General features: G+C 43.2%; 2 protein-coding genes across 6 annotated transcripts; one reads left to right on the forward strand and one right to left on the reverse strand.

Moving 5' to 3' along the window:
- Positions 1–433: 433 nt before the first annotated feature.
- On the forward strand, positions 434–4,741 carry tlr1 (toll-like receptor 1). Of its 2 annotated transcripts, none has more exons than XM_034597727.1 (2): positions 434–540; positions 1,950–4,741. In XM_034597727.1, exon 2 carries the CDS (start codon positions 1,957–1,959, stop codon positions 4,366–4,368), a length of 2,412 nt encoding a protein of 803 aa, XP_034453618.1. In that variant the 5' UTR covers positions 434–540; positions 1,950–1,956; the 3' UTR covers positions 4,369–4,741. The 2 variants fall into 2 exon arrangements, with proteins under 2 accessions (XP_034453618.1, XP_034453616.1); XM_034597725.1 differs by having other exon boundaries at positions 449–718.
- A 133-nt stretch (positions 4,742–4,874) lies between these two features.
- ints10 (integrator complex subunit 10) lies at positions 4,875–14,264 on the reverse strand. 4 transcript variants are annotated; one of them, XM_034597729.1, is made up of 18 exons: positions 13,514–14,253; positions 13,313–13,380; positions 13,129–13,232; positions 12,331–12,470; positions 12,153–12,234; positions 11,922–12,062; positions 11,621–11,795; positions 9,339–9,508; positions 9,074–9,213; positions 8,779–8,932; positions 8,305–8,387; positions 7,976–8,131; positions 7,052–7,160; positions 6,632–6,711; positions 6,341–6,503; positions 6,126–6,219; positions 5,765–5,833; positions 4,875–5,229 (listed from the first exon to the last, which is right to left on the reverse strand). In XM_034597729.1, exons 1-18 carry the CDS (start codon positions 13,640–13,642, stop codon positions 5,073–5,075), a joined length of 2,214 nt encoding a protein of 737 aa, XP_034453620.1. In that variant the 5' UTR covers positions 13,643–14,253; the 3' UTR covers positions 4,875–5,072. The 4 variants fall into 4 exon arrangements, with proteins under 4 accessions (XP_034453620.1, XP_034453619.1, XP_034453622.1 ...); XM_034597728.1 differs by having other exon boundaries at positions 11,621–11,796; positions 11,917–12,062; XM_034597731.1 differs by lacking the exon at positions 5,765–5,833 and having other exon boundaries at positions 13,514–14,264.
- Between the last annotated feature and the right edge of the window lie 5 nt (positions 14,265–14,269).

Here is a 14,269-nt window from a genome sequence, read left to right on the forward strand (position 1 = left end):
TACCCAGGTTACGCTCTGCGACGAGGCATCAGTAGGATAAATCTGTTGTGTTAGGACATAGTCATTTCCCACCCAGACTGACCTCAGTGTGGTCACTGTGGTTCAGAGATTATGATCCAGATATACTGAGCAGCATTGTGACTGGATAACAGTATGTTTGCATCAGTATATATATACATTGTTTCATAAAAGACATAAAAGAAAAAGTACAAAGGAGACAAACCGGTGTTTTGCAGTAAAGTACGATTGCCCTGTTTGTCAAGTTATTCAGATTTAATTACATTAATTCTTAAAACTTCGTCTCACTTTCTGCACGTGATGATATAATCTCGTTCAACATGTATCTCATCACGAGAACAGTAAATCCTCTCCCTGAGGGCAGATTTAGGGAAGTAAATAGAGGATGTAGAAGAGAGAAATGTGTGATTGGTCTGAGAATAGCTTTCATGTCTGTGTCTGTTCCCCTCAGCGTTGATATGCACTGTAACGGCAGCAGAGAGCGAAGAGAAGAGATGAGCAGAGGCACATCCTCCGACTGCAGTAAGTTTTTTTACTCAGTTTTCATTTTCCACCCTCTGAGATTTCGAACCTCTGCAACTGACATTTCTCTGGACTTGAAAACATGAGCACAGATTTGCACCTGCTGAAACTATAGCAACTAATTAAACTCTCAACAAACTATAAACACTGCCGGAAAATCCATCTGACCTCAGTACAGGTTAGTGCCCTTTTGGTTTGTCTCTGTATTAAACTGTTGTAAATATAGTTTTTATTATTCTTTATTAATAATAATAATCGATAAATACATTTTCATTTTACCAGCATATAGTCTCTTACAACTGACATGTCATCTTGTCATATATAGCAGAGTATTAAAAACCCAACATGCAGACGACAGGTGAGGTTTTTAAATCATAATGGTTCAAACTGTGATTTGTTTGAAAAGTTTGAAACCAAGTGAGCAAGGGGCCAAAAATAGTAATAAACGCAGTGCTGCTCCCTGTTGGTCATATTTAAAAACAGCAACAATTCTTCCTTTGACAGAACAGAGCCATAGTAAAAATAACATACTTTTACACCAAATGTCGCACAAGAGATAGTTATTGGTAGTTTTCCGACAGAAACTGTGTAACGAAGGTGGGGTGACATAACTTACTACGTTTCCATATCACCTAAGTAGATCAAAATTTAAAAAATTATATCAGAAGCACTTTAATCCAATATAGAGAGGTGTGTCCTCTTTGTCCAGGGTAATAATATAATCCAGTATTAGTTTGCAGTTAGTGGTTCACATATCAGAAGCAATAAAATCTAAAAAGAAAAATAGGTGTGTCCTGTTTGTCTAGGGTAGCAATACAATTTTGCATTAGTTTGGAGTCATTGGGTCACATGACATGGAAGCTATTGATAGAAATGTCAGTTTTTTTGAATTATCAATATGAGGGTAGCAATAATATCCAAATATATTATTAAATATATATATATGATATAAATATAAGTTGGAGTCCGTTATCAAAACCAATGCTGATCCCCCCCAATTCAAACAGGAATTTATTGATGGTCCCTAAGTGAAAGACCTGTGATCCAGGCTGAATGTCTGTCTGGGAGGACATGGCTGAATAGACAGGTTTTCAAAGGGGATGAATTATTGGTCATTTTGGTTTATAGGGATTGGAATCCCCCTTCATCCACCTACTGACCATATGCATCTATATAAAATGAAACCCATAGCCTACAAGGGATACTTACATTTGTGATACGTGTTTGACAGGGGGATGCATAATACTAAATTTATCTCTGACAGTTTATTCTCAAAGAAAACACTTCCTGTTATGTCCAAGCAGAAGACGCCGCAGGTCACATGAGGGAAGAAAAAATTATAATAACTTTACATAAGGTCTGTGAGATGAACAATGATAACACTGATTTATCTCCTTACTGTTGTCCAGGAAAAAAATGAGGCCGACGACTGAGGCCCTCTGGGCGGCACTCATGTTGGCGGGACTCCAGCAGCTCACCTCACTCACCTCATCACCTGACAGCAGCGTGGACCTCTCGTCCCAGAACCTCTCCTCTGTCCCCAGAGACCTGCCTCAGGGGGTTGAGTTTTTAGATCTGTCACACAACCACATACAGCAACTTCACCAAGGAGACTTTAAAAACACCACCCTCCTGAGGCGCCTGAATGTGTCGTGCAACAGTTTGGAGGGGATAGATCCAGGGACGTTCCTCGACACTCCACTCCTGGAGGATCTGGACCTGTCCCACAACAGGCTGAGGAACCTGGCGGGTCAGCAGTACCTCCTGCACACAGGAAATCTCCTGTCGTTGAATCTGACCTGGAACTCGTTCGTCACAATGACACTGGGGGATTCTTTCAGTTCCCTGGCGAAACTGGAGAGATTGGCACTTGCGGCAGAAAACATCAGTGTGGGTGATTTCAAGAACATCGCTGAAAAGAAACTGCAAACGCTGACACTTTGTCTGGGGGATGAGTTGGGTTATGAGGCCGGCAGCCTGAAGGACGTTCACGCTCAAAGGCTTCAGATAGCCTCCACCAGTAGTAAGATTGTGGACCGTGGCCTGTATTCTGATGCTCTGTCATTCTTTGACGAAGTGGAGTTGATGAATTTGACAGGTGGCTACAGGGAACTTAGTGAGCAGCTTAGCCAGAGGGTAGAAATCCGCACTTCTCATCTTCATCTCACCAACATATCAGTCAAATGGCATGACTTAACTCACTTTGTCAATGTGATTCTGCAAACATCTATCACCCATTTGAGCAGCTCTGATGTGGCCCTGTATGATTTGCCTTATGTAGACACTAAGGTGACCCAGAAGTCTAGAATGAAATCCTTTTCGAATAGAAGGATTGTGGTGAAGTCTTTCTTTTTCTCACAGGAGGCCGTATACAACTTCTTCATCAATATGCCTGTGAAGAGTTTCTCAGTCACAGAGACTCCAATCATACACATGACCTGCCCAAAGTCACTGAGTCCAATGCTCCAGCTGGATTTCTCCTACTGTGCTTTATCGGACACCATCTTCTCCATGGTGGAGAAACAGAAAACTGTTGAGTGTCAGACTCTCAGTAACGTGAGAAAACTGATTCTGGTCAGCAACAATCTCAAGAGTCTCCAGTTGCTGAGCCAACGCATGCAACACATGAAATCACTGCAGCATCTTGACCTCAGCCTCAACTCCCTCTATTACGAGGGTACAGATGAGTGTGTGTGGCCACCAAACATCACCAATATGACTCTGTCCTCCAACCGTCTCACGGACTCTGTTTTTAAATGTCTACCAGAAGGAACAGAGACGCTGGACCTCCAGAACAACCAGGTTTCTGTGGTGTCGTCATCCATCTTTAAAATGGAAAACCTGAAATCTCTGAATCTGATCTCCAACAGGCTGCGGGACCTGCCTGTGTGTCACGGTTTCCCTAAACTGAACGAGCTTCTGCTCAGGTCAAATTCCCTCCACGCCCCATCTGTGAGGAGGCTGGAGACCTGCCCCGAGCTGAGAACCCTGGACGTCAGCTACAACCCCTTCACCTGCACCTGCGCTCTGAGGGGTTTCATACGACTTGGCATCGAATCTGAAAGGAACAGTCACACAGGAATTGAATTATTGAGCTGGCCAGTGGAGTATTACTGCACCTACCCAGAGGACGCTCGAGACACCATCTTGAAAGACATCTGGATTCCAGAGGTCACCTGCAATGTTGGCATCCTGGCAGCCACCATCTTGTGCCCAGCAGTGGTAGTGATTTTGGCAGTTGTGACCCTGTGCCACCGTTTAGACATTCCCTGGTACATGGGGATGATCTGGAAGTGGACCAGAGCCAAACATCGTGCCAGAACAAGACAAGTCCGACCTGAGGACCTGATCGGTGTCGAGTTTCATGCTTTTGTGTCTTACAGCCAGCACGACACCGACTGGGTGCACGACTCCCTCCTTCCCAACCTTGAAGGTCCTGCAGGAGGCCTCCGAATCTGCCTTCATGAGAAACACTTTGTGCCGGGAAAGACAGTTGTAGAGAACATCATCGGCTGCGTGGAGAAAAGCAGGCGCTCCCTGTTTGTGCTCTCGGCTCACTTTGTCAAGAGCGACTGGTGTCACTACGAGCTGTACTTCGCCAGCCACCAGCGCCTTTCCCGGGGCTCCGACAGCATCGTGCTGGTTCTGCTAGAGCCTCTGCCTCAATACACGATCCCATCCAAGTACTATCAGCTGAAGGCCATGATGGGCCGGCACACCTACTTGGAGTGGCCACAGGACATGGCCAAGCACAGGCTGTTCTGGGTGAACCTCAGAGCTGCTCTACAGGCAGACCTGCCCAACGCACCGGTCACAGAGATAGAGTGACTGCACAGGGCAGGCTTAAAAGAGGAAAAGGAAGTTGGAAGATGAAGTAGGAAAGTGGCAGAGGAAGTTTGCAAAAGGGAACATAGGAGTAAAATCGTAGGAGCACAGGGGACACTTGAGTGTATCGCTTTTTTTTGTATTCCTTTAACATGAGTCTGCTTTCTTGTGCTGCGAGCTGAAGACAAACTGTTGTTTTAAGTTTGTACTATTTAAATCACATCACATGCTAACTTCTTGAAACAATTCAAATGACATTTAATGTTGACATTTACATAAACTAACAAGTTGATCAGGTTTGTAACAAAAACAATAAACATTACCAGAGAATATCAAAAACGCACTTGATTCTTTTATCAACAGACTTCCACAAAATATCACAATATGATTAAACCACTTCAAATGTGGTTAAAAGCACATATTGTGGTAAAAAGGAAAACGATGCACATTCTGCGAAAACTGCAAGAGCATTGTATGTTTGCAAAACCAGTCTTTTCTCCAACTTTTTGAAAAGATAGATCCACTTTTAAAGGCAAGACAACTTTTCGAGTACAATTAAAGAGGAAAAAGAGACGAGAGCTAAAAGTGATGTGTCCTTTTGTTGAGACAGCAACCGCAGCTGTCAAGGTCATGAGGTCAGTCCAGCTGCGTTAAATCTGTGTCTTGAATATCTGTTACGAACAGATTCAAATGTCACAGTCCAGGTGTCAAGGAAGAGACTGGATGATGATGATTTTTTCATTGATGCAGAAACGGTGAAGCACGCTCAGGAGGTTCTCCCCACAACGCGACACCTGCCTCTCCATGGCCAGACGGAAATCCTCTTTCACTCCTTTGGTGATTCCCCGCGTCACCGTGTGGTGTCTGTAAAAGTGAAAATGATGAAAAGAAAAAAGATGAACACAATCATACACATGGTCAGAAATGTATTCTTATGAGCTGATTTGTCAAAGACACAGAAATGTGACCTATGCAGTAAAGACAAAGTCATGAAGACAAAATGCTACATTTTTTCTTTCACGCTCATCAACCAGTCAAGATTATTATACAACAAAACTTTCATAGTCATAAATAAAAACCACATAAAACATGTCCACAAATGAAATGTTATCAAGTGTCATGAAAAGCAAAAAAAACTAAATCAGCTGTACAACAAGACCAACATAATCCTCGAATAACAACTATAACAACATCGACAACAGTAATGACCACAGAAAGACGAGCAATGGCTCAAATAAACAAACGCCGACAGGAAATCAAAGAACGTCTAACTCTTGATGTAAAATGACAGGCCCAAACCAAAACTGGGGGGATGACAAGCCTTGAGGTTGGGAAATGAAGGAAGGGTGACTGGTGTGGGGGAAGAATGAGGGACTCTGGGAGGAGGGGCCTGGGGTACCTGTCCATCGCCTGCACCCCTTGTAGTAGTAGGGTGTTTAACTCCACCCCCAAGGCGGGACTAGGGTTCCTGAGGGAGAGCAACATTCAACAACTCTCAGTCAGTGAGGGTGCATTCAAGAGTCTTAACTTTCTACAGCATTGAATGAAGGAGTTTGAAAGAAGCTTTATTTAACTGTTAACCCCTCCTTGTTAAAAATGCCCGCTCCGTTACCAACAGTTTCATTTCAAAGTAAAAAATTTCCCCACAGGCCATGTCTACTTAGATCATCAGTCAATAGCACTGTTTTGTATAAAAACACAACAGAACGGGAGTGTGCAGAGTCACGATGCCAGCTGGAATGTGTCTGCGAGGCGCTTACTTGATCAGCATTCCCTGATTGGGCAGCAGCTCCAGCTGAATTCGACCTCCCTCTGGAGTACGCAGGTATGCAAACTCCTCCAGCATGTCAATATCTGGCAAGAGTCATGAGCTCATGGAAACTAACATCCAAGACGAGACCACATATTATTAGTCTATATGTAGTATTTATAAATCCATTCTAGTCGTTGTAGAGTAGTTACAATTAAAGGATACTGGTGACATAGTTGAAGAAATTCTCGTACTGCAAACCGCCTTGCTGACAGATTTTATCCACCGCCTTTAAAAACAGCATCTCCCCGTGTGGCCAGTCGTGCTGCAGAAGCACCACCACATGACCGAGGGACAGGTCATCACGATTGTCTGTGAAGGCACGGAGCTGATTGGCCAAAAAGAGACAAAGATTTAAATGTACATAGTATCGAAAAATTCACAAGCAAAAATAGTGCACATGTTATCACAATAAAACTATAGAAATCATAGACTGCACAGATGTAGAGTAGGTACCTTGAAGCAGGCGAGCATGAGCTGGAGACAGAAAGGTAACACAGCTTTGCTGGTGCAGGGCAGCAATCGCAGGTCATTGCCTAGTTAAGAGAAAAAAATTATATAATTATCTGACAACACATAATTGTGTCACTCGATAATCAGTGTCACTATTTTGACTTCTGTATCTTGAATCATTGAGGGATTAAAGGTGGTTACTACGAATATGCAGATTGCCGCCAAGAATGCACAGTTCAACTGAAGCATTGTTTTATAGCAGTATTGAATCACAAAAATGTATTATCATACAAATGTAAAATATAAAAAATGAAAATATGTATCCATTTTGCACTCAAAACAAAAACTTTTCAGTTTTTAAAAGCTGTTCATAAGTTAGAATTGTCACATGACCATTGCTTTACAAAACCAGTAAGTGTTTACCTTTCCTCATTTTGGCCTTGACTCTTCCCTGATCTTCTGGGGTCTTTGATGGTTCTTGGTTTGGGGGATTCAGCCCACTTACAACATCGAGCAGCTTCTCACAGGCCATCTGATCAACAGATATGGTACAAAATCTACATCTCAACTGTAAACAGGGCAGGAATATCACATAAACCTTCATATTCAATCTAAACTGTCTGCTATTATTTTGTCATATTTAATCTTAAATCCCGTTGTAAGCACGTTATATGTATTGTCCGTGTGTTATGGTATCACTTTACTGGACCAAACACTTCTCTGGAAATCATGGATGACCAGGTATGTGCACATTTCAGGTAAAATTTATAATAACATTTTTAAAGACTTCATAGTTGCACCTATGTTACAAATCTGATAAAACACTAGATTAATGAAATATCAGTTAGTCACAATGTTTACAATGACAAGTTCATTGTAAATATCGTGACTATAAGGCCACCTGCAGGCCAGTTAGTGTTATGCATCCATTTTTCAGGCATGGTCCAAAGAGCATCAGGTTTTTGTGCTATATTCAGCAGATGTTAGAAAATACTGAACCTAAAATATGTTCCCAAATATACACATAACAATAAAGTATGAGAAACAGTATAAACATTATAAGAACAACAGCTCAGTGATGAAGTGGATGAAAGTGATGAAGTGAATTTAAATCATTTTCATTGAGATGCTATATTATCAGAATTTCTGTGCAATTTTAAGAGTAATATAATATATTTTGGGTAACCTGTGCATTTAATAGATATAAAATGAAAAAAGAAATAAAAATGGAATCCTTCCAACCGTGTGTGTGTGTGTGTGTGTGTGTGTGTGTGTGTGTCTGTGTGTGTCTGTGTGTGTGTCTGTGTGTGTGTGTGTGTGTGTGTGTGTGTGTGTTTGTTTGTTTACCCTGTACTCTCCCAGTGCGTAGTGGCAGGAGGCCTGCTGTATGAGGGCCCTGTGTTGCTCCAGACTGACCTGACCTGAGGGGCTCTGCTGCCCTGGCTGAGGCTGCAGCACTGCAGCCATCTGGTGCAGGCTGGAGAGGGCCTTACGGTACTGTCCCTGAAGAGGGAGGGAGAGGGAAATCATTTTTAGACTAAATGGTTGCAAAAATATGTTGCTGCTTTTCCACGCAGTGATAAATAAGGTGATCAATGTAAAATGATAAAAAATATATTACAGATAAAGTAGATGCAGTTTTGTCCCAAACAGAAAACAGAGTATGATTTTCTTGCCTGATATATGATCATGTCAGTGAGGAATATTCTGAACCATAACCAGCTGTCTGTCTTCCAAGAGGCAGAGATCTTCTTGAACTCTGTCAAAATTACACAAAACAGTTAAATTATTCATTTTGTTGTCATGTAGTCATGAATGTTCTGGTGCGCTTCATTTTATGATATTTTATTACAACACTGCAGAGCATTTGCATTTTGTGCTGTTTTGTGTGTGTTTTCCTGGTTTTTGTATTTAAAAAGGGGCCGTTATGTAAAGAGAAATTTTAGAGAGAGAATTGCTGAGAGAGAATATATCAGAGAATTATAAAAAAAAAAAGTTGTAACAGTAGTAAACATCTAAAGACAAAGAGAAAACGTCTGCATCTGTTGATGAATTTGTTGTGGTTGCCACCTTATGACACTGTGACAGGTTGACTGGACCCTGCATGGATGTGTAAACACAAACCAAAAACACACATTAGAGGTGTTTACCAGTTTCCAGGCCGTCATGGGAGTGAAGCAGATCCCAGCTCTCCCTCGCCGTGCGGAAGCTCTCCAGAGTCTCTGACCAGCTGGGCATCTCAGTCTTGTTTACGATGATGTGTCGACCGCGGCCTTTTCCCAACCCTTCCTCGTCATCGGAGCTCTAATATGACACACAGACATATGCATAGTAACAAAATGTAAATGACATGAAAATAGATACATACTATAACCTCTTTGTGAAAGTGATCCATCTTTGGCTTTTCACAAAAATACATCTAAATGATCTCTGATCTAATCTCACCATAGTCTTCTCTCTCCCATCAGCCAGTTTGCGTTTCTTGTGTGCATGTTTCACAGCTCCCCTCTCCAGCTCCAGATCATTATACACCGAACTCAAATCCTCTACAAGGATCCATGGCCCCGAACTCAGCGCATTCACGGCTGCCAAACATAAGCACATCATTTGATTATTGAACCTTTGATTGAAAACACAACAGAGGGGCATAACCAGAGGAACTAGAGTGAAATGAACACACAGGGAAATGTGTGTGCTTGCAGAAGCTGACCCTGGAACAGTGCAGGCTGTACAGATGAGACATAGAGAAAGGCGCTGCGGAAGAGGACGAGTGCCGCACAGATGACCACTTGGCTGCAGCAGCGGGACCGAGTCTCTCCTTCCAGACCAGGGAGGTAGCGACACAACTCCTTCACCCTCAGCAGCATGTCCACATAAGTCCTAGTACACACACATACACGCAAAAACAAAGATACAACAAATACTGTAATTATTTGCCGCCATAGCATACTAGTGTTATTTTTACCATGAAGGTTGGTGTGTGTGATCAAGGCAAAATGTCGTCCTGGAGACAGCTACTGTGGAGGGGATGAGGCAGTTTGAAGTTCTTCTACTAAGTGTGTGTGCTTGTGTGTGTCTGTGGACAGATTCTGTCATCATGACAGCATCACATACAAGATATAGTGAAGATAAACTTTATAGGTGTGTAATTAAGATCAAAATGAAGGCTTGAGTTGAAAGATGTGTGAACCGACCCATGAACTACTACCCATTACAAGATGGTCTCTAGTTTGTTTTTTTCATAACATCAATGTTATAAATGTTTATTAGGGCCCGAGCACCTCCGGTGGGAGGCCCTATTGTATTTCGAAGGATTTGTATTTCCCTTTTGGGGCTTTTTCAGGGCCTAGACATGTATCAAATTCTCACCAAAGTTTGCAGGAAATTCAAAACCCTAAAAAGTAATTGTATTCTGGAGTAATTTGAAATGGGCGTGGCAAAATGGCTCAACAGCACCATCTAAGGAAAAGCCCCTCAGTTAGCTTTCACCGATCTTCACTAAAACTGGGACAGAGGTGTATATATGATTTCATCACACAGTCTGACCGTGGCGTGGCATTAACGTTTGATGAGTCAAATCAAGATGATTGAGCTGCACCTGCAATATTGGTCACTAGAGGGCAGTGTAAGACCATGGTTTGCCCAAGGCACAAATCTTCTTCCCCAGGGCTGAAGAATTTGTTCACACAGATTTTCAAATTGTTAATATGTTGGAAACTAAATTAAACTTACTGATGTGTCAATTAATGTTGAGACAACTTTAGTTCATGATTAAGAGTAAAAAGAGATTTTTTTAAGTGTACGTCACACGGTCTGACCACACTCCTCTGTGCATTGTTCTATCAGCCTCAAACCTCATTCACACATTCAGTCCCACCCTGATCAGATCCATGTGTCCATATTGACTCATCATCAAACCCCCCCCTGCTGGCGACAGGAAGTGACATGTTTCATACTTTGATGCACTGCTCCTGGTTGCTTTACAACATACAGCTCAAGTGAGCTGAGTCAAGTCATAGGACCATGGTCAGAATTGTGACATTTCCTCAAACCGTGTAAACATTGAGGTGCGGCGAAGGTTCATCCTTCGCCAAAGGAGACGATGTTGTCATAACGCCACTGTGCATTGTCCTATCACCACGAAACTTCTGTCACATGATCAGGGTCCAAGCCTGAACAGCTCTATGTGTCAATATTTCCTCAGGGTCATAGCGCCACCTACTGATCAGTGTGAAAATTAAGTTGTTGTAACATTGTCCAATTGACACAAAATTGCTCACGCTACATCAGAGCCCCTACTTGAACGGATCTATTAGTCTGTATGTAATAATAGTGATGGCGCCACCTATTGGCAACAGGAGGTAAGCTTTGTTTTACAACTATCATTCAATTTACATAACATTTTCACCGTGTGATCTGCAATTGATTGCGTGGACCGTAATGAGCAATTAGCAGGCAAGGATCGACGTCGCATGACAGACGCAGGAAGTGAAGCGTTTATCCTTCCCGCAGTGCGCAAAGCGCATGCAACGCGGAGCCGTGTGCCCGGTTGCCGATCGCTCTCTCCACCAACCACAACAGGTCCCGAGTTGCGTGTGCTCGGGCCCGTTCTGAGCTACAACGTAGCCCTAGTTTTAATTGGATTTATTACTATTTGGACATTTTCTATATTCCTACACTACTATCGATTATACTACTATACTGAAACATATGCACTGCCTTTTAAATATATTTCCTAATTATATATTCTGGGGTGCTCTGCTTCTCAATAATGGACTGGTTAAATGATTTATCCACATATACACAATAGAGTTCAACAGGACCACAGACTAAAGCCTCGAAAATCAACACCTCTTTAAAACAAAAACTGATTATTATACCAGTAGTGAATATAGAATGAATTCCAGAGCTGCTGTATTAGGCTGCATTCATGTTGGCTAAACAACCCTAAAGTACAGAAGTGAGTGACTGACAGGCAGAGTGAAAAAGCACCTCTGTCCCTTGTCTCCCTGCCACTCGCAGCGAGCTCCAACCACAGCGAGGATATCCAACAGCCGCTCCCAAGGCTCTGCTACCACTGAAGACTTTTCAGACAGGCCGTCAATCACATAGCGCTGGGAGCCACGGGACATGTTGGGCGACTTCAGCGATCCAGCTTCTTGAGAGCCTGAAAAGAAAGAACAGAGAACGGAAGAATGAACAAAAATGTTACAAAAACGTTCAAGCATGAATCTTGATGTTCAAAATGATCACACTGGGTTATCACAAAGAAAATGTCTAAGCGCAGCCTTACCCTGTATCTGTACATCAGGTGAGGGCCCACGGGTAACATAACCAATATAGAATTCAGCTGCTTTCAGCATGTATTTCTGCATCAGGCTGGCCGGCAAGCGCATGTCCATGTTGTTAATGACCAAAGGAAGGACATCACACACTGTAATAGTAAAACAAATGTATATAGCATGAGTATTTTCGTTTTCAAATGAATCAGAAACAACCGGTTTTAAACATGTGTTTCACTGACCAAACAGTTTTCTGAAGCAGTTGACGGGAGTCTCCACATTCTCTGACACCTCCGCCTCCAGTAGCGTCTCTCCTAAATTGACCTAAAAAATACAGCAGATAGTTAGTATTGACTGTTCAATGTTGATTTAATCTCAGTTCAAACGTCAAGATTGAAGAGTTTCCATATTTATATCTACCCCGTGTTGCACCACAGACTCAGGAAAGCGCTTCAGAAGAAGCAGCAGCATTTCTGCCTTCTCCAAAGTGTTGAAACACTGCTCGGTGGCTTTCAGAAGCATTTCACACTGCACACGGCCAGGAAGTGTCTCAAAAAGTCCTGGGACAACACACACATGAAAAGAGATAAAAATGGACGATCTTGTGATTTTCAAAGCAAACACTGCTCCACCCGACACGGCCTCCCACACTTGACTGACCCTGTTCACACCTGGTCAAAATGCTTTCTGAACGCGTCTCTTGTGACTACTCCTGTGATTGGATCTCACTTCCCCGTTCTATATGCAAATAAACATGTATGGCAGTTGTGTTTGCTAAGTCCAAAGGAGTTTACAGATGTGTCCAATGTCATTTTTGCATTGGCGCCAGCGAGCAAGATGGAGAGAGTGAAGAGACAGGAGGGGCTGAATGAATCTTGTGCAGCTCTGCCATGAAGACAAACTATACCAATTTAACAAAGGTATTGATCAATGTGGTGATCCGTGTTGATTCTGAGATGGTGGCCATAAACAAATCAACTTGTGGACACTGAGAAGCATGTCACAGACCACCTCCGAATGGGATTTGAGTGATCAGATCTCAGGATGTGCCCAGGACTCATTTGGGGGCATTCAGACCTGTACTTGGCGCCGGCCACTTGTGATCCAATCACTCAGGACGGATGTTAATACCCGGAGTGAACGGGGTCATTATCAGACCCCTCACAGTGAGGATATACACTGTATTCACGTGGTCTGACGGAGTTGAACTCCACTCACCTCGGAGAAACTGTGCATGCTTGTCCTGAGAGTCACCGCGTAGGGCAGCTGTGATGACACTGATCTCCCGCCACACAGTGGGTTGATCTGGAAAGTTGATAAACCTGAAGGATGGAGAGGACATTGGCCCCTGAGCACAGGCATGGAAGGGACACTTGCATAGAGAAATCACACCGGAACTCACATGTCATACAGGAGTCTCCCTGCAGAGGCGGTCCTCTCTGCATTGCGTTCAATGTTGTACATTTCATACTGTGAAAACACGTCAACCAAACAGAGGATCCTCATAATTTGAACATGTGACAGTGCAGAGACACCCAGAGGAATACGTGCAGCTGAGCTGGTAGTATGATCAGTGAGGAATAAAGCAGAAGCTCAGTGTTACCTGTATGTTGAAGTCTGCAGGGTACAGGGTCCTGGCTGTGATGAGCCAGGCTTTGGCCGCACAGGGATCATCAGACACCAGCTCCCGGGCTCTTCTCACCAGAAAGTCGCAGTCTTTTTGCGCTGACATGTTCACATGAATCGAGCCTTCACAGCCAGAGACGTCAGACGAACCTCACACACGCAGCTCAGGCTGTAGTTTAATACATACGGCTGTGTACTTAAACCAGGGTGGACGTGTTTTTCGTTGTGCTTGCACAGCGTCTCTGTGCCAAAAGTGCAACAATACGGCTAACTAGCAGAGGCTAGCTAGTTAGCTCTGGATAAGTCTGTGTCTGTTGACATCTTTGCTAAAAACGTTCAACCAACCCGCGCTCTCAATCTTTTACACAATTATCTTATTCGCGTATAACAAAAATATAGAACAAACCAGAGAGGCTAACCGACCTGACGATGTGCGTATTCACACATACATCTTCATTTACCGACACATTTCCTAGCGCTGTGATAATGTCACACCGGAGTCGTAAAATCTACCACGTCCTGCTTTACGGCTAGTGTTTAGCTGGTAGCATCAAAACAACGCGGAACTGCTCGTTTCTGGCCGTTTCACTTGATCCACATTGTGCGTCTACAACTTCTGAGGCGATTTAGCAGCTCACACCGTCCACTGCTCGCCTCGTAAATTACAGCTGACTGAGTATTTACATGTGAAACGACCTCAGATGAATCCGGCTACCATCCTCGTCCATGTACC

The sequence above is a fragment of the Hippoglossus hippoglossus genome, chromosome 10, assembly GCF_009819705.1.
Source record: "Hippoglossus hippoglossus isolate fHipHip1 chromosome 10, fHipHip1.pri, whole genome shotgun sequence".
NCBI lineage: Eukaryota > Metazoa > Chordata > Actinopteri > Pleuronectiformes > Pleuronectidae > Hippoglossus > Hippoglossus hippoglossus.